The 24531-nt window shown below is 35.6% G+C and overlaps 1 protein-coding gene across 1 annotated transcript; it reads right to left on the bottom strand.

Annotated features, from left to right (window-relative positions):
- Positions 1-9217: 9217 nt before the first annotated feature.
- On the bottom strand, positions 9218-24229 carry LOC126820430 (actin-histidine N-methyltransferase). Its single transcript, XM_050548407.2, has 15 exons — positions 24108-24229; positions 22648-22848; positions 22077-22169; positions 21627-21772; positions 20410-20482; positions 19538-19648; positions 18704-18784; positions 16381-16445; positions 15438-15614; positions 14980-15054; positions 14065-14164; positions 13442-13508; positions 12771-12856; positions 11763-11923; positions 9218-9541 (listed from the first exon to the last, which is right to left on the bottom strand). The coding sequence occupies exons 2-15, from the start codon at positions 22841-22843 to the stop codon at positions 9401-9403; spliced, it is 1572 nt and encodes a 523-aa protein (XP_050404364.2). The 5' UTR covers positions 22844-22848; positions 24108-24229; the 3' UTR covers positions 9218-9400.
- Positions 24230-24531: the final 302 nt, after the last annotated feature.

Here is a 24531-nt window from a genome sequence, read left to right as displayed (position 1 = left end):
CAGATTCACAAGGCTACATAACATTTTTTTTAAAAGCACGGATGTCAGATTTCCAAAGTACGGACTTTTATCCAGAGGCACGTTCGTGATGTAGGCACGTTAAAATAGGACCTGGGTGAAACTGGACATATTGTACATCGCATACAGGCAACTATGTACTTACTCATTCTGCACACAGAAAACCCTACTTCGAGAATAGATCTCTGCCCTAAATGGCCGCCATATCCAACAATAGGTATACTGTTTTGTAATGCGACCCTAAGCCTCTTCAGTTACACACAAAAAGGTTAATTAAACCTTTTCAATTTTGTTAAATGAAAGCAGAATAAATATTTCTCTAAATTCTCAAAATATGCGTTGTGTTTTTGACTAAAATCGTGGATATAGGACTCAAGTAGAGCTAATTTTATTAGACAGACAGCGTAAGTTTAGTATGGTACTTACTAACTGCACATTTAAAGTTACATTATGTAAGAGCGAAACCTGCCAATTGCAAGTCTTTATTTTGGCTTCAAATGTTATATAAAGTATTATGTATACATTTACGATTGTGACAAGCCAAGAAACAACCCTCTAGAACATCGGATGGCCGAGATTTAAATGTTCTTCCATAAGCATGTGTTATAGTTTATTGTAACATGCTTAAGGGCGAATCTTGTGTTTTAATTGGTCAATTAGACGCTGTGGATTGGGCAATACCCCCCCCCCCACCAGTGTACCCTTTTTTCCCATACTTGCGCTTTATGATCTTCCTCAACTTAAATCTTTATTGATAAAAATCTTCAAGAAATTCTACACAAATGACCATCACACTATTTTCAAACTTCATCTTTGTTCATTTCAATTTTTCTAAAATACCGAATGACATTGCGTGTTTAAAAACGTAAGGCATGTCGATAAACCCCAGTTCAGTTCATGTCAATTTTTCTAAAATACCGAATGACAAACGCAAGGCATGTCGCTAAATCCCAGTTCAGTTCGTTTCAATTTTTCTAAAATACCAAATGACATCGCATCTTTAAAAACGTTAACCTGCTAAATAAAGTTCACGTCAAATTAAGGTCAGGTGATTTAAGTATTTGTTTTTGTTTACCTTTTAAAGACAACAAAATTCTGAGTGAATCCTGTCTAATCACACACATAAACACACACCCAACCAATTAACTTCACATTATTACTTTAAAGGGACTATTCCGAATTGAACAGTCCCAAAAATAAAAGTCCGAGTACGTATGAAATTTAAAGATAAATTATGGGAGATAAGATAAAGAGATGGCAGTTCTCGCTATAATAGTTAAAAACTAGATAGTGTAAAGGTAATTTGCTGAAAATTTCAGTCAAATTGATCCACTATGAGCCGAGAAAGAAGAATGTGAAATTTTTGCATAGTCTCGGTCATCATTACTAAAATCATTAATATAAACAGCACAGTCTAGATTATCCACTTTTTCTGATTTAATTATCTTTGGCCGTTAGCGGCATATATGAATCTAATCCAGCCTACATCGAAGGCTAGCCTTGACATCGAGAGTTTATTATGGTCTGGATAGGTTAATTAATGTCTAATTGATAATTTAGATAACATTTCAGGCCTAAAGAAAGACTTGTAATAAGCAGATTTTGCTCTTGCATAACGCATGTTTAAGCGCCAAAATATAAAGGAATGGTGTATTTACCCTATATCAAAATTTCAGCTCAAAATATTGAGTCATTTGAACGTGAACGTCAAAACTGCTTATCCGGACACGTAACCCTTTTAAGATTCTGGGTCAATTCTTTCATTGGGTGACCTGATAATCGATTCCCGTTCCTTTAGAGGTTTATACAGTGAATGACCCATGTGCTGTACTTGATAACGAAAGGTAAATTTCACCTACACATTATTCTTATAAAATAAAAGTCTGGTTTTATCCAGACACCGCATAATACAGCCTGACGGGTTTAAGTTGTTTGAAAACGTATCAAATATATTGAGTTAGTTGCTCGGCCCTAAGGAAGAGGATTTTAAGGGATTTTAACACAAAAGTAACCAGTTTTATTCTCAAAAATATTATTGGGATTAGCCCTTTAAAGGTACATAACCAAGCAATTAACTTTACGTTTTAGTTTTAAAGGTACAGACGCAAACAATTAGCTTTAGATTATGACTTAAAGTTACAGATCCAGCCAATTCACTTTTTGTTGTAAGTTCAAAGCTACATAACCAGACAATTAACATAGCATTATAATTTTAAAGGTGCAGGCCCAAAACAAATAATTATAAAGATACAGACCCAGCCAATACATTTTACGTTTTAACTTTGTAAGTACACTTCCAGCCAATAACTTGGCATTACAACATTAAAAGCTCAGATTCATCCACATATAAGGACCCGCATATAACGGTTAATGTCATCAGTTACATCACCCCAACTAACAAAAAGCTCAAATTGATTCGTTTCATAGAAACAGAATATTCTAACTTCGTGGGTTTTCTCTGGGTCCTCCGGTTTCCTCCAACCCAGAAACAGAATATAAAAGATAATTTTTCAAGAGTTTAATTTTCCTATTGCAGGCCTTTCTTTAGGCCTTTAATGTTATATGAATTATCAGTTAGACATTAAATAACTTGACAAGACTATAATCAACTCTCGATACCATCGGATGCTTAAGATTTTAACTAGATTAGAACAATTCGGTCATTTAATGATTTACTTTAAAAATAGAGGAGCGAGTCTAAGTCTTGAATATACCAGTACCGTGGTAACGATAATGAACAATCAATGCACACATCTTATCAAAACTACAAATAGTGATATCTTTGCTCCGAACAAAGTAATTTAAATGAGATTTTCAACATATTCAATTTGTATTATCTATTTTTCAACTAATATAACAAGAATGGTCAGCTCTTTATCTAATTCTTACTTAACTTATCTTTAAATGAATTTTTATACTGTCATTTAATGGTGTGTGTGCGGGTGGGGGGGGGGGGCATCTGGATCCGCCACTAATCTAGCACAACTCCGTAGTTTCTTGCAAGTTAATTGTGGTGACAAACTGTCCACGGGAGAAAAGAGAGAAAGAGAAATGGGGTTTAACGTCCACTAGGATGGCCTAGTGGTCTAGAGTGCCAAGCTTCGACCTCTAGCTGGCCGATCACCTCTGGCTTGTGGTTATAGTTTCGATCCCTGGCGTGAGCATATGTGACTTGGAGATAGGGGCGCCTTCTCAACCTCGTGGGTTTACCCCGGGTACTCCGGTTTCCTCCCACAGGAAAGACCCCTGCGTGTGCGCTAAAATAATGAAAATTAAAAAAAGACAACTTGTCTGCTATATCACAACAAATTAGGTCATTTCGGGACTGACATATGGTTCAATTTTATTTCAATAATTCGCTTGCGCGCAGTGGGAGGAAACCGGAGGACCCGCAGAAAACCCACGAGGTTGGAAGACGACCCTACACCACTGACAAAGGGAGGTCACGTTGGAAAATACATTCTAAGCTACATGTATTATAAGATTATAGCTTCCATATTAAACAGGAATACATGTACATATGTAGATACATAACGCATGCTGTATTACTGAGTCAAACGCGGTACCGAGTGAAACTGCTCTTCAAGGTTGTTATTTTGCAATTGAACCCCACTCCCTCACCCCTAGCCCTAAATGACCTATCTAAGTTAAAACAGACGGGAGTTGACGCAGGTAAAGTATTAACACGTACCTGTTAAAACATTCTTGACGTCATGGAGAGAATTACAGGTGTTAATAGTTTTACCTTGATCAAGTAAAGAAACCAGACGAGGTTTTACAAGAAATCTGATTTAAATTATAAAGTAAATAGAGAGAAATGGGGTTTAACGTCTACTTGTCACAAACTATACCATTCAGTGACTAACAAACCTTTATACCTTTTATACACACAATACAGAGAGAGAGAGAGAGGGAGAGAGGGAGAGAGAGATGCTTTTCGGCACTAATAGAGAGAGAAATGGGGTTTAATGCCGACTCGACACAAACTAGGTCATTTCGGGACTAACACATGGTTCAGTTTTATTTCAATAATTCGCTTGCGCGTAGGGGTCTTTAGCAGTGTGAGGAAACTGGAGGACCCGGAGAAAATCCCACGAGGTTGAACAGGCAACCCTACTCCTTGTCACGTACAACCGACTCAATGACAGATCTTATGATACAGCGCGCACGTGCTAACCATTCGGCCATCCAACCCCCCTCGGCACTAATACCATTTTATTAGTCCCTGAATGAATAGCATGGTTTTGTTGGTCGCACAAAACCAATCGAAACGTGTAGCTATTCATTCAACGAAGCCATTTGAAGCACACAGCACATGCGTTGAATTACACAGGTCTTTTCGTCAACATAACAGAATTGTGAAATAAATTTACTAATACTTGTTTATTTCATGTGCTGGTGGATCAGTCAGTCGTCTCGCTCAAATATGTACAAAGTAATCACGTTCAATCATATTTAATTCATTTCTACTGCCTTGATCAATTGTATATCTGTTAAGACTTGATAAACCAAGACTTAGAAGTGATACCTTAGTCTGGGTCAGTATGACATACAATAAATAATCACTATAAGTACATGACTTCAGAAGCTCAAGATCAAACATGATTCACATTTAGGAATGTTTTTAATTTCCTTAAAGGTGGCAGTAAAGAAAGCAATCGTATAAATTATAACAGAACAGCTAACTTTGTTAATTTTTCAATCGATGATTTCTCTCTGGCAGAACATAAAGATGGTACGACAAACAAATATCTTGAATGCCTGATGTGAAGGTATTATGACATACATATAACACCTTGACTGCGTTAAATACCCGAACCACCATCTTCATATTTCAAGTCATTGTGATGTCTGGACAACGTTAGATACATGAACCTTCACCTGTATGATCTCAAGTTATTCATGTCATACACGTGGTACCTTGACTGTGTTAGATACCCGAACCACTGTCTTCATGATTGAAGGTACCGTGATGTCTGGACAGCGTGAACCTCCACCGGCATGATCTCAAGTTATTATGGCTTACACGTGATACCTTTACTGCATTAGGTACCTTAACCGCCATTTTCATGATGTCAAGGTTTTGTGATGTCTGGACAGCGTTAAATACCTGAACCACCACCTGCATGATCTCAAGTTATTATGGTATACATGTGATACCTTAACTGCATTAGCTACCTAAACCACCATCTTCGTGATGTCAATTTATTGTGACATACACATAGGATACCTTTACTACGTTACATACCCGAACCACCATCTGCATAATGTCAAGTTATTATGATGCATAGACTATGTTAGCCACCTTAACCACTGAGTTGTATTTCTGCAGACGTATTGGTTATACATGGAATGCTTTTATTAGCATGGGCGTGGATTTAGGGGGTGGGGGCGTGTTTCTACGTAACCGGAACTGAATCGGGACTTGGAGCAAGAATTGTCATTCTTCAAGCGCCGGTTTTCGGTCAAATCTATTTCACTTGTGCACGAAGCGTTCCTTAGTAAGTCACCTGAAGTGAGGCAGATGTTCCCTTCTGTCAAAGCTCTTAACCGCCAGTTCCTGCTCAGCCGAGCGAACCTTCAGCACTCTGTGCCGTATCAAAATTTTGCTTCGCAAGTCCATGACGAAAAAACGACTGAACCGCCTGATGGTGTGTGCACTGTGCGGTGCATAATGACCCCCTTCATGATCAGGAGCCAAAGCGTGTCGCCAAACAGTCATTTTATTTCTTATTCGGGACGTTCACGAGGTAGTGGCTGTTAAATTCGAGTACTTCTACACTGTTGCCTAATTACAAATGTCATGGTATCATGCTAGAGGGTTATCAATGTTTTTACCACCAGTGACATTATCACACTCTACTAAAATAACTTTCTTATTGTGAAAGAAGTAATATTTCCCTTGTGTAAAAACAACTGTTGACTAATTAAACCATAATATTTACAGATCATACGAGTTTTAGTGCACTGTTGTATTTACGTCTTATCTATAGTATGGGTTAATAGGTGGGGCGAGACGTTAGTCCTTCGGAAGGGCACTTGCCTAGAATTTACAGTTCTTAGGAGTTAGTGTACTGGTGTATTTACGTCTTATCCATCGTATGGGTTAATAGGTGGGGTAAGACGTTTGTAGTAGTTAACGAGTGCGTGAAATCACAAGGTCTGTCATTGAGTCAAGTGGCGTAGTTTCGATTCCCCTGGAACGTGACAATTAGGAGTAGGGTCACCTGTCCAACCTCGTGTGTTTTCTACGGTTTCCTCACACTTCTAAAGACCCCAACGCACTAGCGAATTATTGAAATAAAATTGAACCATATGTTAGTCCCGAAATGACCTAGTTTGTGTCGAGTGGACTTTACCCCCCCCCCCCTCTCTCTCTCCCAAAAAAGAAGTGACTGCCACAAGATCAGAAGAAACAGCAGTCAGTATATCAACCATACTAAGCACCGTTTGAGAACAGACACTAAGCTAGTTGACCGCCATTTTATGTCCTAAATCGATGATTTTAGTCGAAAACGCTAAGTATACTTTGAGAATTTTAAGAAGTATTTATTCTGCTTCCATTTAATGAAATTGAAATGGTTTATTTATTCTTTGTGTGTATTAAACATGTCAAACGAAGTAGAACCAAATTACTAAATAGTATACTAATTTTTAGATATGGCGGCCATTCAAGGCAGAGATCAATTGTCGAAGTATGAAGTAGATTGATCTCTGTGTGCAGTCAGTAAATCAACTAGTTTTGCTTACATTTTAAAGAATAGTGTATTCCGGTAGCTTTGTAAATAAAGTCATGTTATTATTTTTTAAAAGTTACTATATGCAGCTGCATGGATTATTAATCACAATAGTTTCGTTCTGCCACAGTCTTCGTTGCGTGCACAAGGACAAAAACAATTTTTAGGCTTCTTCCTTGCTCAGTATTACTTACTTATTTGATCAAATTTATGTTGCCATGTTGCCATAGGTACATAATTATAAACTATTGATGAGGAACAAATAATATGCAGTCAGCAGTTAAAACAAAAACTATTGGCCATCCGAGATGTCAAACATGCAAAATTATAAACATATCTGACCATTTTCATAACAAAACATCTGGCACACAATTCCCAATATTAGATCAACTTTCGGGCAGTAGTTCAAACATAATTTATCTAATTTCATGTAGACAATGTGACAAGCAATACGTAGGGGAGACTCAAAATGCACTTAGGGAAAGAATTAACGGTCAACGGTCAGACATAGTCACCAAAAAAGACAAACCGGTCTCAATTCATTTCAACCAATTAAATCATGACATTTCTGATCTCATTGTCACGCCAATAGAAAAGACCAAGAGCGACATTGAAACTACAGAAGGAATTAAAACGTTTAGGCTAACAAGAGAAATATTCTGGATTGACAAATTGAAAACAACAGTCCCCCTAGGTTTGAATATTCATACAGCGCAATAAACCTAACTCTGGACCTAACCCCAATGCTTACCCTTACCCTAACCTATAGTCTCGTGCCCTAACCATATTAACATCTCAACGACCTTGATAAAAATTGAGCTGGCCTTAACAAATAGATTTAGCCTTCAAATATTTCACAAATAGGTAATTCTGAAAACACCAGGTTATATTTGTAACCATTTAATTCCTAAAAATCTCTGTGTGGTTTATCATACTAATTTTCTGAACCAACCATGCAGTGCGCTATAAGGGAAATTTTGTCTGGAAAGCAGCGTTTTCGGTGATTTTTGTTAACATGCAAGCCAAGTGTACACTCAACAGGACCTTGGTTTTTCATCCCATCCCAATGACTAGACACTGTTCCTCCTACATCTTGCATTCACTGAGAAAGGTGAAACCAGATGAAATATCCTGAGGTCAACACCTAAAACCCTGGGGTCTGTTTCACGAAATTTTAACTAAGATAAAATCCAAATTTTAGTAATTTGATTGAATAATATTAGATTGATTTTAGTGCTTAGCCAATGGAAATTGAAGTATCTACCAAAATTTGGATTTTATCTTTAGTTAAGATTTTGAGAAACAGGGCCCAGGTTAGTAACGTGGATACCTATGAAATAAAATGGGGTTTAACATCCTACAGTTTGGCTCCGAAAGGGCTAATAAAGACGGGCATATGCCATACACTTTGCTATGAGGGATATTTTGCCCTACTCTTGAATCGAATTCCAACTGTCAATTACGTGCACGCCAATGTGTACACAGGACCTCAGTTTTTCGTACCATCCAAACAACCATACATTTTCCCATACTAACATGCGTGAACCACGCCGAAAAATCCTGATAAACTTTCTCGGCCAATGCTGGGATCGAACACGGCACGGGAAATCCAGATCAGCGAGCCAACATCTTACTCACTGAGTCACTGCGGCTCTATGAAAGATAAACCCTTCTTTTTGTAGTAATTAATGAATAGGTCAGTAAGTGTGTTGAATATATTTGTGGTGTATCCAGGAATTTCAGAATGAGGGGGTGAGTTTTTTTAAACTTAGAAATTGTTTTAATTATTAGATATGGTACCATGGATGCTGTTTTGCCTGTATAAACCTGACATGTCTGTAAATGTCCACCAGGAATATGACTAATCAATCTATGGTGAGTTATATTCAAAATTCCCAAAATATACTGACTGTGCTGAGGGTATAACCATTACTGGTTAGGCTCTCAAATTAAGATAGAGAGAGAGAGAGAGAGAGGATTTAACTTCCACTGACACAAACTAGGTCATTTGGTGACTAACATATGGTTCAATTTTATTTTAAATTAAATCATGTAAAATACCAATTCTTGGTGCCCAACCCCTAAGTGGTAATGCCAAATTTGACAAAAGCCATGGATGCGATCAGAAGTTTTGAGATAAATCAAATGACATATTATATAATTTGCTTGCGTGTAGAGGTCTTAAATAGTGGGAGAAAACCTACGAAGTTGGACAGACGACCCTACTCCTTGTCATGTACAAGCCGGGGAATCGAAACGTCACTTGACTCAATGACAAACATTATGATACAATACGCATGTGTTAACGTGTTAACCATACGGCCATCCATCACCCCTCAATCTAATAAAGACAATAGTATAATTGTATGTATAATGTGTAGCATACATGCAGAAAGAAAGATTTCGTACATTTCTTCAGTCTATGTTGACAGATTCATTTGTCACTATTTAAACAAAATTCATTTCCATTTCAGTAAAATTTTATTTTCCTCCGCGACAATCACAATCAGTGCTATTTTAAAAATAAATATTTGTTTACCAGGAAAATAAAAATGAAAGTACAGTCTAAAAATAATAAATAGTCTTAAGAAGAAAAAAATGTTAAGGGTTCAATTCCAGTCATAATTTATATACATTACAAATGTTTATTTTTCTAAATTTTGTTGTTTTTCCGAGGCATATTTAATAGTTGAGGCCAAAATTTGTTTTTCACCAATGCGTAGTTGTAGTCCCATTTTCTGCGGATCTGTTAGTTCCTTCCCAGAATTCAACACAGAGAGGTCTTCCTACAAGAGAATATGAACAAATATTGAGATTTAATTATTATCAGTAGGATGACTAAATAAATCAGTACATAAATAAGCACATCCTCAGTATCCCCAGCGTTCTTATTCCATTCTACTCCAATATACCCTGGGTTAATTCATAGGGTTTCCACGATTTCGAATTATCCGCCCTGGCCTTGATTGTAGCTTAAGTCTACGAACCAATCAAAAAACAGTTAACCAGTTGTTTCACCTTGGTTTTTATAAGGGTAGGTAACCATATTCATGCCCATTTACTAAATGATTTATGTAAATAATGTATATATTTCTAATTCATTTATATTTAATTTGTATTATCAAATTCTGCAGTATGTTTTGCCGATTTCAAACATGTATTACATCTATATGTTTGACTTTTGTTATTATTATTACTATTCGTTTTGTGTTTGAAATGTTTCATTCTGTTATGTTTATTATTATTGAACTTATACATAGCAATTTGATTCACAACAACTTGTCAATGATGTCATGTTGATGTTAAACTCAGGAACGAATGTACGATTCTCAATAAAACTATTGAACCTACATATATATAAACCTCCGGTCTTCATTAATATAATATTATATAGTTTGTTGTTAATAAATACGCATTTAGAATAATTTGGACTCGATAAAAATAGCACAATCATCAAGGGTAGATAACTTGAAAACATGTCCCCCCCCCATAGATTAACCCAGGGGTTAGTGGTGTAGAATGGAATGAAACCACTGAGGATACCGAGGATGAAATAAGCATAGATATGTGTCTTCTCAAATGAGGTCAAAAATTAATTAAATAGATCAATTCTAAATGAAAGCCCCAACATTTCAGAAACTGAAAATGGAGCTTAAAATCATACACACACAATCAAAAAACGTTTAATTTAAAAATATCTTGCTCACAAAAATTATTTAGATAGATCAAGTTATTGCCATTTAAAATTTAAATTAGTTTCTCACTGTCACATTTATGTTTCTTTTCATACGTATGCAAGCCCTTTCGGTTATGTTAATGCCTCTTTATCCTTTCACCGATGCAAATAATGCCCCTCTACCCTTCCCTTTATGCTAATGCCCAACAACCCTTCTGGTTATGATAATGCCGTCTACCCTTTTGGCAATGCTAATGCCCTCTACCCTTTTGGCAATGCTAATGCCCTCTACCTTTTCAGTTATGCTAATGTCCTCTACCCTTGCAGTTATGCTAATGTCCTCTACCTTTGTGGTTATGCTAATTTTCTCTACCCGTGTGGTTATGTTAATGTCCCTCTCTCCTAACCATGTGGTTATGTTAATGTCCTTTTCCCATTCTGGTTATTCTAAAGCCCTCTACCCTTCTGGTTATGCTAATGCCCCTCTACCCTTCTGGATATTTTAATAACCTCTACCCTTCCGGTTATGGTTGTGCTGATGCCCCTCTCTCTACCCTTGTGGTTATGTTAATGCCCCTCTAATCTTCTGGTTATGCTAATGCCCCTCTATCCTTTCAGTTTTGTTAATGCCCTCTACCCTTCTAGTTATTCTAATGCTCCTCTACCCTTCTGGTTATTTTAATGTCCTCTACCCTTCCGGTTATGGTTACGCTGATGCCCCTCTCTCTACCCTTGTGGTTATGTTAATGCTCCTCTACCCTTCTGGTTATGCTAATGCCCCTCTATCCTTTCAGTTTTGTTAAACATGCATTATGCAAGAGCTAAATCTGCCTATCACAGGTCTTTCTTTAGGCCTGAAATCTTATCTAAATTATTAATTAGACTTTAATTAAATTATCCAGACCATAATCAACTCTCGATGTCAAGGCTAGCCTTCGATATCGACTGGATTAGAATCCTATATGCTGCAAACGCTCATTGATAATTAAATCAAAACAATGGATAATCGAGACTATGCTGTTTAACATACTAACTTTAGTAATGATGAACGAGGCTAGGCAGAAATTTACAAAGCTGATATCTCGGTTCATAGTGGATCAATTTGACTGAAATTTTCAACAAATTACCTTTACATTATCTAGTTTTTAACTATTATAGCGAGAACTGTCAGCTCTTTATCTAATCTCCCATAATGTATCTTTAATGCCCTCTACCATTCTAGTTATGCTAATGCCCATTTACCCTTCCGGTTATGGAATAATGATATTTTCCATTGAGAATATTAAATATCAACCATGATTTTATTCACTCTAAGTTTGATATTCACTTACCTCTTCTGTTGTAGGATATGTTTTTAATAATAATGCTGCTCTCGTTTCTATAAACGACCAAACTTTTTTCTCGTTCTCATCAGAGATTCCAACATCCAGGTTTTTTAATTGATCAAGTGTTTCTGCGGTGACATCATTACCAAATTTATCTTTCAGTAAATCTAAAAAATTAAACTGACAACATAACATCTTGGTCCACGGTTGTTCACATTGGCACTGGGTCACATTAGTCATAGTGGTACACCAGTCCCAGTGCCAATGGGTCCACATCAGTCACATCAGCTTTGGGTCCACATCAGTCACAATGGCGCTGGTTCCACATCAGTTGCACTGGCACCTGTTACACACTAGTCACAGTGGTGCAGGATCATATACCAGTCACAGTGGCACAGGGTCATATCAGTCACGGTGGAATTGATTGACATTACAGAGGCACTGGATCCATATCAATCATTACGGCACTGGTTCGTATCAGTCACGGTGGCACTGATTGACATTACAGTGGCACTGGGTTTACATCAATCACAACAGCACTGATTCCACATCAGTCACAGTGGCACTGAAGTCACAGTGGCACTGGATCCACATCAATCACAGTGGCACTGGATCTACATCAGTCACAGTGGCATGGATTGACATTATAGTGGCACTGGGTCACACCAGTCACAAAATGAAATGAAATGGGGTTTAACGTCAATCTGTTTTGCTCAGACTGAAGATGGACATATGCCATACAGTGTGCTATGAGGGAAATTTTGCCCAAACAGCGGCACTACGACCTAGTCTTATTTAAAATTCCAACTGCTAAGGGATCATTTATGTGCACTCTAAAATGTACACAGGACCTCGTTTTTCAGGCCCTTCACCCTGCACCACTGATAAGGGGAAACCACGTCTGAAAATCCTGACACCGAGAGCAGACCCACGACCTTCAAGCTAGCTCGCCAGCGTCTTACCCACTTAGCCAAATACTTTATCTAAAACAATTCAAGTATATATATATCTTACCTTCATCTATTGTGAAGATTCTAAGGAAGGCCAGTAACTCTCCATCAATGGGAAATTCTCCTTTATGTAGGAAAAATGACCTAGACCTGGAAATATGATAAAAAATAAAAATACTAAACTCTCTGTGATGTCTTTAGTCACATGACTTGTTTAACTACAATGAGATTTGAGGAGCAGCAAAAGTCGATCATCAAGACCTCATTTACGTAAACATCAAGAAGTACACATGTGAACCTAGGTTTTTTTTGTCCCATTGAAAGAACTAGAAAAAGCAAGGTCCTGTTTTCAGAACGTAAAAAACCATTGACAGTAAAAGTAACCTTAGTGCTGCACATAAAAGATCCCTTGGCAATTGGAATTTTAAATAAAGAGTAGGCCGTATGGCCGCTGTTCGGGTAAAATTTTCCTCATAGAAGACTACGTGGTGTATACCCATCTTCAATAGCCAGGTTGGTGAAAAACAAGTAGGATATTAAACCTAATTTCATTTCAATTCAATTAAATCGATTGCATACAGAACTCTATGAGCGGTTGAAAACTGAAGAAACTGAGATCAAAGCTACAACTATAAGCCACATGTCAGATCAGACGTTGAGGATCTATGCATCAAAGAGAACTAACTCCATACTAATCTGAAATCTTTTAAAGAATAAAACGGAACAAGAACTTACGATGAAATACCAATCTTTGTTAAAACTTCTGACTTGTGTTGAAATAATGGATCATTTTTACTGATACCTGGTTAAATAGAAAATATTTCATTATGAGTCCAGTTTTCAACCGGGAGGAACTGTCATAAAACAATTTTATGACAAACCATAGTGGCCATGATCCAATGTCCTACCGACCATATAATAGGGAGAGAGAGAATTGGGGTCCACTCGACACAAACTAGGTCATTTCGGGACTAACATATGGTTTAATTTTTTTTTTTCAATAGTTCGCTTGCGCGTAGGGGTCTTTAGCAGTGGGAGGAAACCGGAGGACCCGGAGAAAACCCACGAGGTTGGACAGACGACCCTACTCCTTGTCACGTACAACCGGAGAATCGAAACCCCGCCAGTTGACTCAATGACAGACCGTATGATACAGCGCGCGTGCTAACCATTCGGCCATCCAACCCCCCTCATATCCTATATAATATGCCACTTCATATATGGCATTCATCATTGATGTTTTTGAATAAATTAATCTTTTTACATTAAAAGACTATACTTTTGTCCATGTCAATTTTTCATCCATGTATCTCAGATTAAAAAACATAATAAAATGATTTTTTTTTTTTGTTTCCTACCTAGTTTTATGCAGAGACGATCATGACTATTTTCAGGATAGACGAATCCATTATGTATGAGAAATTCAGCATTTGATCTGGCACCATAAAATATATACACCTGTAATATATTAACCATGATATATTAACACCTGTAACATATTAACCATGACATATTAACACCTGTAACATATTAACCATGATATATATATACACCTGTAACATAGCAGTGGTACTGAAATCAAATGGGGTTTAATTTTCTGCTCTAACTGAGCGATTGAAGATGGGATTTCTGGTAGTAGGCCTATATTAGACTGTTATCCACTACCACATAAAAGAGAGAGAGAGAGAGAGAGAGAGATCATTTTGTGAGGTAACCGGAGGACCTGGAGAAGACCCATGAGGTTGGACAGGCGAATCGAAACTACAGCAGTTGACTAAATGACAGACATTATTATACAACATGCACATGCTAACCATTCGGCCATCCAACCCCCCTCACTACGCGCATAAGAAGAGTCACATCTCTATGACAGGAAGGAATGGGGTTTAACATAATTAATTATCATTACCCATTACTTTATGACTTTATAAAAACAAACTTTGTTTCAGCAAGAAGAATCTATTTCATTATTCGCTTATTATGTTCTTTAGTAGGCTGATATAACTAGAAGGACTCAGAGAAATTACACAAACTGAAGCTATATTGTCTGATAATAAAACATATATAGTTATAGAACACTGGTTTTATTCTAAAAGCACAACATTTCGACAAGTATCCTCTTATCGTTATTGTGCTTGATAATGATAAGAGGATACTTGTCGAAACGTCATGCTTTTAGAATAAAATTAGTGATTGTATCCCATAGAAATTGTGTTCTGTTAATGTGTTTCCCCCGATCGCTAAATGCCACTCAAAGATTATAGAACACTCACCTGTTCCCCGGCCTCAAAGTCACGTAAAGCGTAACATTCACTAACATTCTTTTCTACGTTAAAATCAGACGTGTACTGAAATAATATAATCAGACATTTATTTTTATACGTTGCAAACTTTAATTATATGAATCTACAAAGAAGAACATTTCATGAGACTCAACAATTTTATTTATACTAGAACAGCTAACCATGTGAATGACATGTCAGAATTAATTTTACTAACGTCATTTGAGAGATTGTTAATCCCTTTCAAACTACAATATTATGGAAGTTGAATCTATAAAAGGAAAATCAGTCAAAAAATGGTTCAATTCCGTTCAGTATTTTCAAAGATATAATTTGAAAATCTGCCAACATACCTGCAGATGATATATCTTTTAATCCGATTGAATGCAAGTGGGGAGATTATCTATATTTTTACACACAGAAACTTTATAATAGATAAAAATACTCACATGTCCATTCGTATGATTGCACATGTCCCATAAAGGTATCAACCCAAATGTGACCTTTGACCCATCTACAGTTGGGATCTGATTCTGTCGAGTCATCACCGTGGAAACAGCCCATCTATATTCATCAAATGTAAAGTGATCTGTGATTGGTAGTTTGGTGATAAATGGTTCCTGTTTCTATAACAACCAAATGCAATCATTTTAAAAACAATCGCAAAATAAATAGGAAATGAAATGAAATGGGGTTTAACATCCTACTGTTCTCAAAATAAATAGACGATACAGATTAATTAATTGTATATATATCTTTTTGTAAAGCATTGAGAAATCAGACTTTGCTGCAGTAGAAAATGCACATGATTCAACTTTGTCATATACATGAAGTCTCAATACTCACACTCAATCATAACTAAAGTTATCGTGTCCCAAAGCAATGTCGAAAGAAACTCAGTCAAGACATTCACCTAATAAACATCTACAACATGTTTAAACATTCTATCTCAATTGTGATCCAACAAGTGTGAAGGACAGAGGCAAGGGGAAAATATTAATTTTACCTGTAATAATCCATAAATGAATTGAAATGGGGTTTAACGTCCTACTGTTCTGCTCCAACTGGGCTAATGAAGACAGGCATAGGCTATACAGTGTGCTATGAGGTAAATTTTGCCTGAGCAGCCACACTATGGCCTACTCTTACATTGAATTCCAACTGCCGGAGGATCTTTTATGTGCACGCCAATGTATACACAGGTCTTTGGTATTTCATCCCATTCGAACAACTAGACAGCTGTCCAAGTCAGGCCCTCCCTCCTGCACCACTGACAAGCCAATGTAGAGATTGAACACACGACCTCGAGGCTAGCAAGCCAGCGTCTTACCCACTTAGCCACCATGGCTCCCACAATTATAACAATTATGAAATATGGTAATATATTTTTACCTGTAATAATCTGTAGAAATAAGCGTATTGTCTGGCGATATTTCTATACTGACTTAAAGCATCACCTGTTTATACAATAAATATCTATATTAATTATATACAATAAATATCTATATTAATTATATACAATAAATATCTATATTAATTATATACAATAAATATCTATATTAATTATATACAATAAATATCTATATTAATTATATACAATAAATATCTATATTAATTATATACAATAAATATCTATATTAATTATATACAATAAATATCTATATTAATTATATACAATAAATATCTATATTAATTATATACAATAAATATCTATATTAATTATATACAATACAGTGATGGGATTTTGCCCGTATATTACGGACTTGTCCGAATCTTTTTTCCAAACGCCCAAAACGCGTTAAATAAAGCTATTTCACACACACATATATCTGAAAAATATTAGACATTTCTAGCACGCTTTTACAGCACTCGGGAAACCTCGGCAGATTCCGTTACTCTACATCTAGCATCGGCTGCATGACGGTAAGTGATATGTACCTACGAACTTGCCGGTTTTAGAATAAAGTGACCAAAATTGCGTCGTTCGAAGCGTGTTTAGAATTTTCAGAGCAAAGTTGTCCTTGTTTGAAGAAAATCTGATTAGGTACATATCACTTACCGTCATACAGCGGGGCTGTTTGTAGAGTAACGGAATCTGCCGAGGTTTGCTGAGTGCTATACCGGTATTAGAAATCTCGCGAGACGCGTGAAATTATGAAATGAATACGTGACTAAATTCACGCTTCTAATGTCGAATAAAAGATTCTATTTTGATGGCATATTCTCAGATTTACGATCATATTTTGAATGGGGTTTATGTTTTTAAATAAAGAAATAAGTAACCTAGGCAATGTTGACGAATATGTTGATTCAAATAGTGTAAGTACTTAATTGTTTTAGACGATAGCGCGTGCTAGCGATTATTTAGCGGATGGTGTCATTCCTCATTCCTCGGGATATCATATTCTTACCCTCTGTACATAAGTTGTAACAGAGTTTAAGACGAATGCCGGACTTCTGCTGAAAAATGTAGCGACTTATGACCTGAAAATACGGTAATTTTGGAGGAATTTGAAACAGTACAGATTGGCAGCAGTCGGCACGCTTTCATTCTATCGTATTACGAATTTTGTAGGAATATTACTGACATAAATTTGAATACTGTACGGGAATTAAATATGAAAAATAACAAGGTGCACCTATTTTTATATTACGGACGAATTTGAATATTTTGTTTACACATGATTTTTGTGTGTGGTCTAAAAACTGCCATTTTAAATAACGATAAGAGTTATGTCCCTTTATTTTCGGTAAAAATGTCCGACAAGAAAATTTTTGAAATCCCATCACTGATACAATAAATATCTATATTAATTATACACAATAAATATCTATATTAATTATATACAATAAATACATGTATCTATATTAATTTCATATAATAAATATCTATATTAATTATATACAATAAATACATGTATCTATATTAATTTCATATAATAAATATCTATATTAATTATATACAATAAATACTTGTATCTATATTAATTTCATATAATAAATATCTATATTAATTATATACAATAAATACATGTATCTATATTAATTTCATATAATAAATATCTATATTAATTATATACAATAAATACATGTATCTATATTACTTAAATATCTATATTAATTATATACAATAAATATCTATAATAATTATATACAATTTATATCTATATTACTTATAATATTAGAGGTAAGCAACAAATACCCAAAATACATGAATTTACATTTTATCATTACATTTCAGAACACACTGGATTCTTAAATAGATGATTTTAATAGTTTAACATCCTTTCAACTGAACTAAGTCGTTTTGGGACTAAGATCTACTTATTTAATTCAACTGCTAACAGGCCTTTTAAAGTGGCATGTAAATTCACAATACTAGATAGATGCTACTACTTTTTGTCATAAACGTAAAGAGAGAGAGAAATGGAGTTTAACATCCACTTGACACAAGCTAGGTCATTTCGAGACTAACATATAGTTAAATTTTATTACAATAATTCGCTTGTGCGTAGGAGTCTTTAACAGTTGGAGGAAACTGAAGGACCCGGAGAAAACCCACGAGGTTGGACAGGTGCCCCCTACTCCTTGTCACGTACAAGTGGGGAATTGAAACCACATCACTTGACTCAATGACAGACCTTGTTATCTATCACGCACATGTTAACCATTTGACCAATCAACCCCCTGTAACAAATCTAGAACATATAATTACCTAAAACAGGTGAACCTTTTAAATTCTGTAATTCTTCAGGTGTAAAATATAAAGGTGTTGAATAACTTCTAGGTAAAATATCTACATATAATCATCAAGGATCAAAACACAAGTCATGTTAACAAAAAAAATAGGGGTCTTTAGCAGTGGGAGGAAACCGGAGGACCTGGAGAAACCCATGAGGTTGGACAGGCGACCTTAGTCCTTGTCACATACAACCTGGGAATCGAAACCAAGCCAGTTGACTCCACGACACTTGTAACATATTAACCATGATATATTAACACCTGTAACATATTAACCATGATATATTAACACCTGTAACATATTAACCATGATATATATATATACACCTGTAACATATTAACCATGATATATATATACACCTGTAACATAGCAGTGGTATTGAAATCAAATGAGGTTTAATTTTCTGCTCCAAGCCGGCTAATGAAGATGGGATTACTGGTAGTATATTAGATGGTTATCCACTACGTGTATAAGCTCATTTCGGGACTAACACATGGTACGACTTTATTTCAATAATTCGCTTGCACATGGGGGTCTTTAGCAGTGGGAGGAAACCGGAGGACCCTGTGAAAACCCACAAGGTTGAACAGGCGACCCTACTCCTTGTCAGGTACAACCGGGGAATTGAAAATAACAAATAGACTCAAGGCAAAATGAACACTTTATCACTCTCAACCTTGTAAACATAAAATGGCATATTATGTTCATGTCTAATGTACGACAAATATCACTGTTCAACTTTATAATTAAGTAAGTGGTATCAGTTGTTCTAAAAAGAGTTAGCACACCCAGGTTTATAAAGGATACTAATATATGGTTGAAAGAAAGAGTCTGGTTGATGTTTCTCACACAGTAAATGTAAAGCTAGTGTTATATTAGGCATTGCTTGTAGGATTTTATCTTCTGATATCAAGTCACCTAAAATTAAAAAAAAACCACATCAAATAACTAATCACAATGGCCTAGAATAGAAAAGTTTATCATACCTGTGGAAGGAGAGAGACAGAAAAATATAGAGATACAGGGTTTGATATCCACTCAAATGTGCTAGGACATATTGGGACTAACATATAGTACCATTAAGAAAATAGGGAAAATCCAACAAGGTGGTGTGGTTTCCCCTTGTCAGTGGTGCAAGACAGAGGGCCTGACAAGGACAGCTGTCTAGTTATTCGGAAAAAAAGAGGTCCCATGCACACATTGGCATGCACGTATAACATCCCTTGGCAGTTGGAATTTGATATACAAGTAGGCCTAGTGCCGCTGCCCGTGCAAAATTTCCCTCATAGCACACTGTTTGGCATATGCTCGTCTTCATTAGCCCAGTCGGAGCAGGACAGTAGGACGTTAAACTTTATTTCATTACTTTGCGGGATCAAAAATGACCAGCTTAAAATAAACAGGGTAATGAGTTATGACTACAGTTTATTTATAGTCTACTGTGTCTGCTACCAGGTATGTTTACAAATTGGAACTTTGCTTCTGCCCATCATATTAAAGCGTCTATATTTAGAAACTAATATTATAGCACCAGTCTAACAACATTGCAATTTATAATCATACTGGAGAGGCTAATTTATTTTATGTCTTCAGTTATTTTATTTTGAGCAATATATAAGGAAATCAATACTATGTCGGCTATTTCAACTTTGCTGCCAAAAATAAAATGATATACCTACCTAGAACTGATGATTTGGCCGAGTCAACAGTTAACATTAGTTTTCTTGGTATCGTTAAAAATAGGGAAGCTTCCTGAAAAACAAAATTTAAAGACCAATTTATATAAAATACAAGACATGTAGAGGTAAAATAACATGATGTGAGGTTATAGCTTCAACTACCGAACAACGTGATAGTTTAACAGAAGAGTTACGCTAACCAAGTCATAAAATAACTAGGGCTGTACTATCAACAAAGGTTATAGTGGAAGGCATCTAATTGAAGAATTAAGAGAAATGTTTGTTTCATACAATAAGTTTGTAGATGGTCAAAATATAGTGTCATTAACTCCATGCAAAGATTAGACCACTGACAAGGGAAGTCCAGGCTCGAAAATCCTGAATTGATTGAACCTGTAACCACCAGATCAGTTAGCTGGTATCATAATCACCAAGCCACTGCGGATCCTTTATATTTTAAATAAAATAAAGTCCTATTTTTCTGCACCAACTGGCTTAACAAACTGGAGCGATGCTATGTTTTCTTTGGCAACTAGATGTTACTTTTCATAACAAAAGACAACACAAGGTATATATGGATATAACTACTTCTCTATTATCTAATAACGACGTTTCGTAACACATACAGGTCACATTTTCAAGTTAATGATAAATATCCATCTAGTCAGCCTATTTTAGCTTACACCATAATAGATGTTACTTGTCAACCCTGGTAAACTTTCTTGGTCAACACCGGGATTTAACACTGAACCTCCTGGTTAGTGCTAGCACCTAGATGATTATTGAATAAGTTTAGTTAAATATGCCATACATGTAAAAAAACAACCACCAAAAAAAAGCTGTTATTTATATATCGATGCCAACACCGATGATATATGCATATTTTTTTAATTCAGACTTTTGCAAGCATGCCGATAATGTTGTAGGACTTTTAAATTATGGATACAAATACAATGTAAAGCATACATGTAACAATAAATTCCTAATATTTAAATTTCCTCTGCGTTTAAACAGTCGTCGGCGATTTACTCAAATTCGCGGAGGAAAGTTAGAGCAGAATTTAGAGCGGGGTCTGAGCGGTTTAATAAGTTGTGGTCAGCGATTTTTCAATTTCGCCAAGGTCGGACCTAGGACTAATTTCATACTTCCGCTTGACTAGTACTGTAACCCACCGAGCCAACATGACCCCCCTATTTTAAAAAATAAAGACGACTTACTTTGATATGTTGTTTGGCCTTTAAACCGAATCCACTGTCACCAGCCTTACTGATATCTACCGTTGATGTATCAACACCATTAGATGATAACCAGTCCATAAACGCTGGGAATTTCTCACTACGTTCTGACACTAGACTGGATAACCCTGACAATGTAACAAAATAATATGATTTCACTATGCATAGCAAAGAACATTACATCCTTAATATACTTTAGTTTAGGTTTTCACAAATAAGACTCCTGTATCCTTAAGTGAAAAATTTTGAATATAAATCACATTATTTCAGTGAATCCATTTTTCTGCATCTCAAGTGGTTGAATTTTGATTACAGGGTAAATTGTTAATAAAATAATATGGGCAGAGGAAAATATGATCTAATATCTAAACATAAGGCAATTTTTCATTTATTTATAATGTGAATTATTTATTCTACAATATTTATCTTTACCTGACTGTAATTTGCGTATTTTCTCTACAAGACTGTTTATTTCTGGATAATCATCCCATTCTTTAGCTCCAGCAACAGGGGATTTGGCACAAACTGAAACAACCAAAATATAAACTTTCAATGAATAGGCCAAACCGTTAAGTCTATAAAAAATAATATAGACCTTCTCCTAAAACGTTACTTCTTCTCCTAAAACGTTACTTCTTCTTGCACTTTGAATAACAATTTATTGTGTTTTAAGATACATGTAAGTTTTCCAGATGGTCAATTTCACTGCCAGTCAGTCAAGACTGTTAAATATCACTCGAACAAGAGACTTAAGGTTATACCAGAGATGTCTACCATCCGGCATATATTTTATAGCGTTTTTACACTATACATTATGTAAATTTAAATGTATTTATTGCATTCTAAGATTAAATTCATTATAATTTTATGGTAAGTTCTCCGGCCGGTCAAGACTGTTGAATAGGACTAGAATGAGAAGTATTTTGTTACAGCAGACATAAGTAGGAAGCCTAATTGGGATAAGGGAAGGGGCTTTAATAACAATTCAACCAATGATGCCTACCATCAAGCAGCTGACTGACTAAATCACGAACATCTCGTCTAGCTGATTTACTTAATTCTGGTACCGGTGCAGGTGCAGGTGCTGGTGCTGGCGTTGACACATTGTCCTTCTTATCACCTTTAGCGACTGCTGCTTTCTTTTCTTGTGCTGGAGGAGGCGCTGCCTTTCCCCCGCCTTTTTTAGATTTCTTCCCCATTATTACTGAAAATAGTAATATAAACAATGATGTTTAATGGTCTCATTGCAAATGAAACTTAATATAGAGTAAGCTTTAAAGCATAACGCAAAGCTCTTTTCTGGTAACACAGGAGCATAACTAAAACTGTCATAGACCGGAACCAGATACACTGGACAAAACAGGCAATGTGCATGTCAACATAGAGTTATCTCTAGGGCTGGCAATCTATACTGATTTTAAATATCGATATAGGCAACCATTTCGGCAATATCGATATCGATATATCGGAAAATTTGAAGTTGAAACAAATAACTGTTGGTATGCTATAACAATGCATTTAAATGTGTTATTGATCAAATAAAAAAATAACTATGATCCTCAAACTACGATTTCTTAATGTTTGTTTCGTTCACAACTTATCTGATGGTGTTATTAACAAAATAGTATTCGCAGCTTGACAAAAACATTCTGTTAATTTCATTTTATTGAAGCTCCTTTATTTTTTATCCGAGTATCGACATCAAGAACTGAATATCAATATCGATAGTTTCCCGTAGTCGCCGGCGATTATCGGCTATATCAATATTTTTCCCCAGCCCTAATTATCTCCCCTCTATCAAATCTTGTCCAAGCGAGATTACGCGTCTAATCATGATGAGGTCACATATACATGATGACATGATGTCAATATGAGATTGGTTCTTTTTTTTTCAAACAAAATTAATTGGTAATTTATCCAATACGACAAAGTCAATTTGGAGAAATGAAATTATTTAACATTTTTTGCATCACTTGAGAAACTTAATTATGAAAGTTTTATATTTGACAACAATCACATTAGTTTCGCTCTACTCAGGCAGTGTCTGTTACACACTCATTGGTTCATCTGGATAAAGAATAAAGTACCGGTATATACATGTAACCATAAGAATGAAATAAAAATTAGTAAAAAAAAACCCCAAAAAACATGACTATGACTTCCACTTAATTAATCCATCACTAATTGGTATTAAAATAACATACCATATTTTCAATTTGTTCTGTAGAAAAATCACAACAGTTTTAAATTTGTTAATATTCAACACTTTATTTTTGTCATTTTGGATACACTCAGTGTTATGTCACCTATGACCAAAATAGGAATTGGTCTGGCCTGGCAGTGGCATGACCAATATTATTTTTTGGCTTGGAAATTGATGACATGATGGCACCGCTTGCAGACAGACTACAGCTGATTTATATGACATCAATATTTTTGCTACTGAACTGATTTCAAACAAACCTGAAAACCTATTGTCTGCAAAAAATATATGATTGTGCTATAGAACCATGTCTAATGAAACTCCATACTTTCTTCGTCAGTTCTTGCCGAGTGGAACTTTAATGTCGGAAGTTGTCGTAAATTCATGTAAAAATCTAAGAAATACTTTTTTTGCGTATAATTACAACGAAATGGTAATCAAGTATACTATGTTTATGAAATAAATATCCACTTATACAAATTCACTTACATTTTGTAATGCAATGAAATGTTATTTAGTAGTAGTTCTTGGTGTTTAACGTCTGCTTCCACATAAGTGATATCGCAGACAAAAATGTTATTTACGACATTGTTCTCATTTATGGTAAAAGTTGGGTTGATCCATATTCCAAAATATATAAAACGAGTGTAAGTAAATATTTATTTACAGATATTGTTATTTTTC

Source organism: Patella vulgata, chromosome 5 (assembly GCF_932274485.2).
Source record: "Patella vulgata chromosome 5, xgPatVulg1.2, whole genome shotgun sequence".
Lineage (NCBI taxonomy): Eukaryota > Metazoa > Mollusca > Gastropoda > Patellidae > Patella > Patella vulgata.
The sequence above is the reverse complement of the archived record's forward strand: the minus strand, read 5'-3'. Positions and strand labels throughout refer to the sequence as shown.

Excerpts from the sequence above, each read along its gene's own strand:
- LOC126820430 (XM_050548407.2), bottom strand. The coding sequence starts at position 22,843 with ATGGGGAAGAAATCTAAAAAAGGCGGGGGAAAGGCAGCGCCTCCTCCA. Across the intron at positions 19,649-20,409 it reads GGCCAAATCATCAGTTCTAG|GTGACTTGATATCAGAAGAT; the intron begins GTAGGTATATCA and ends TTTTAATTTTAG. Across the intron at positions 18,785-19,537 it reads TTTCTTTCAACCATATATTA|ATATTTTACCTAGAAGTTAT; the intron begins GTATCCTTTATA and ends GATTATATGTAG.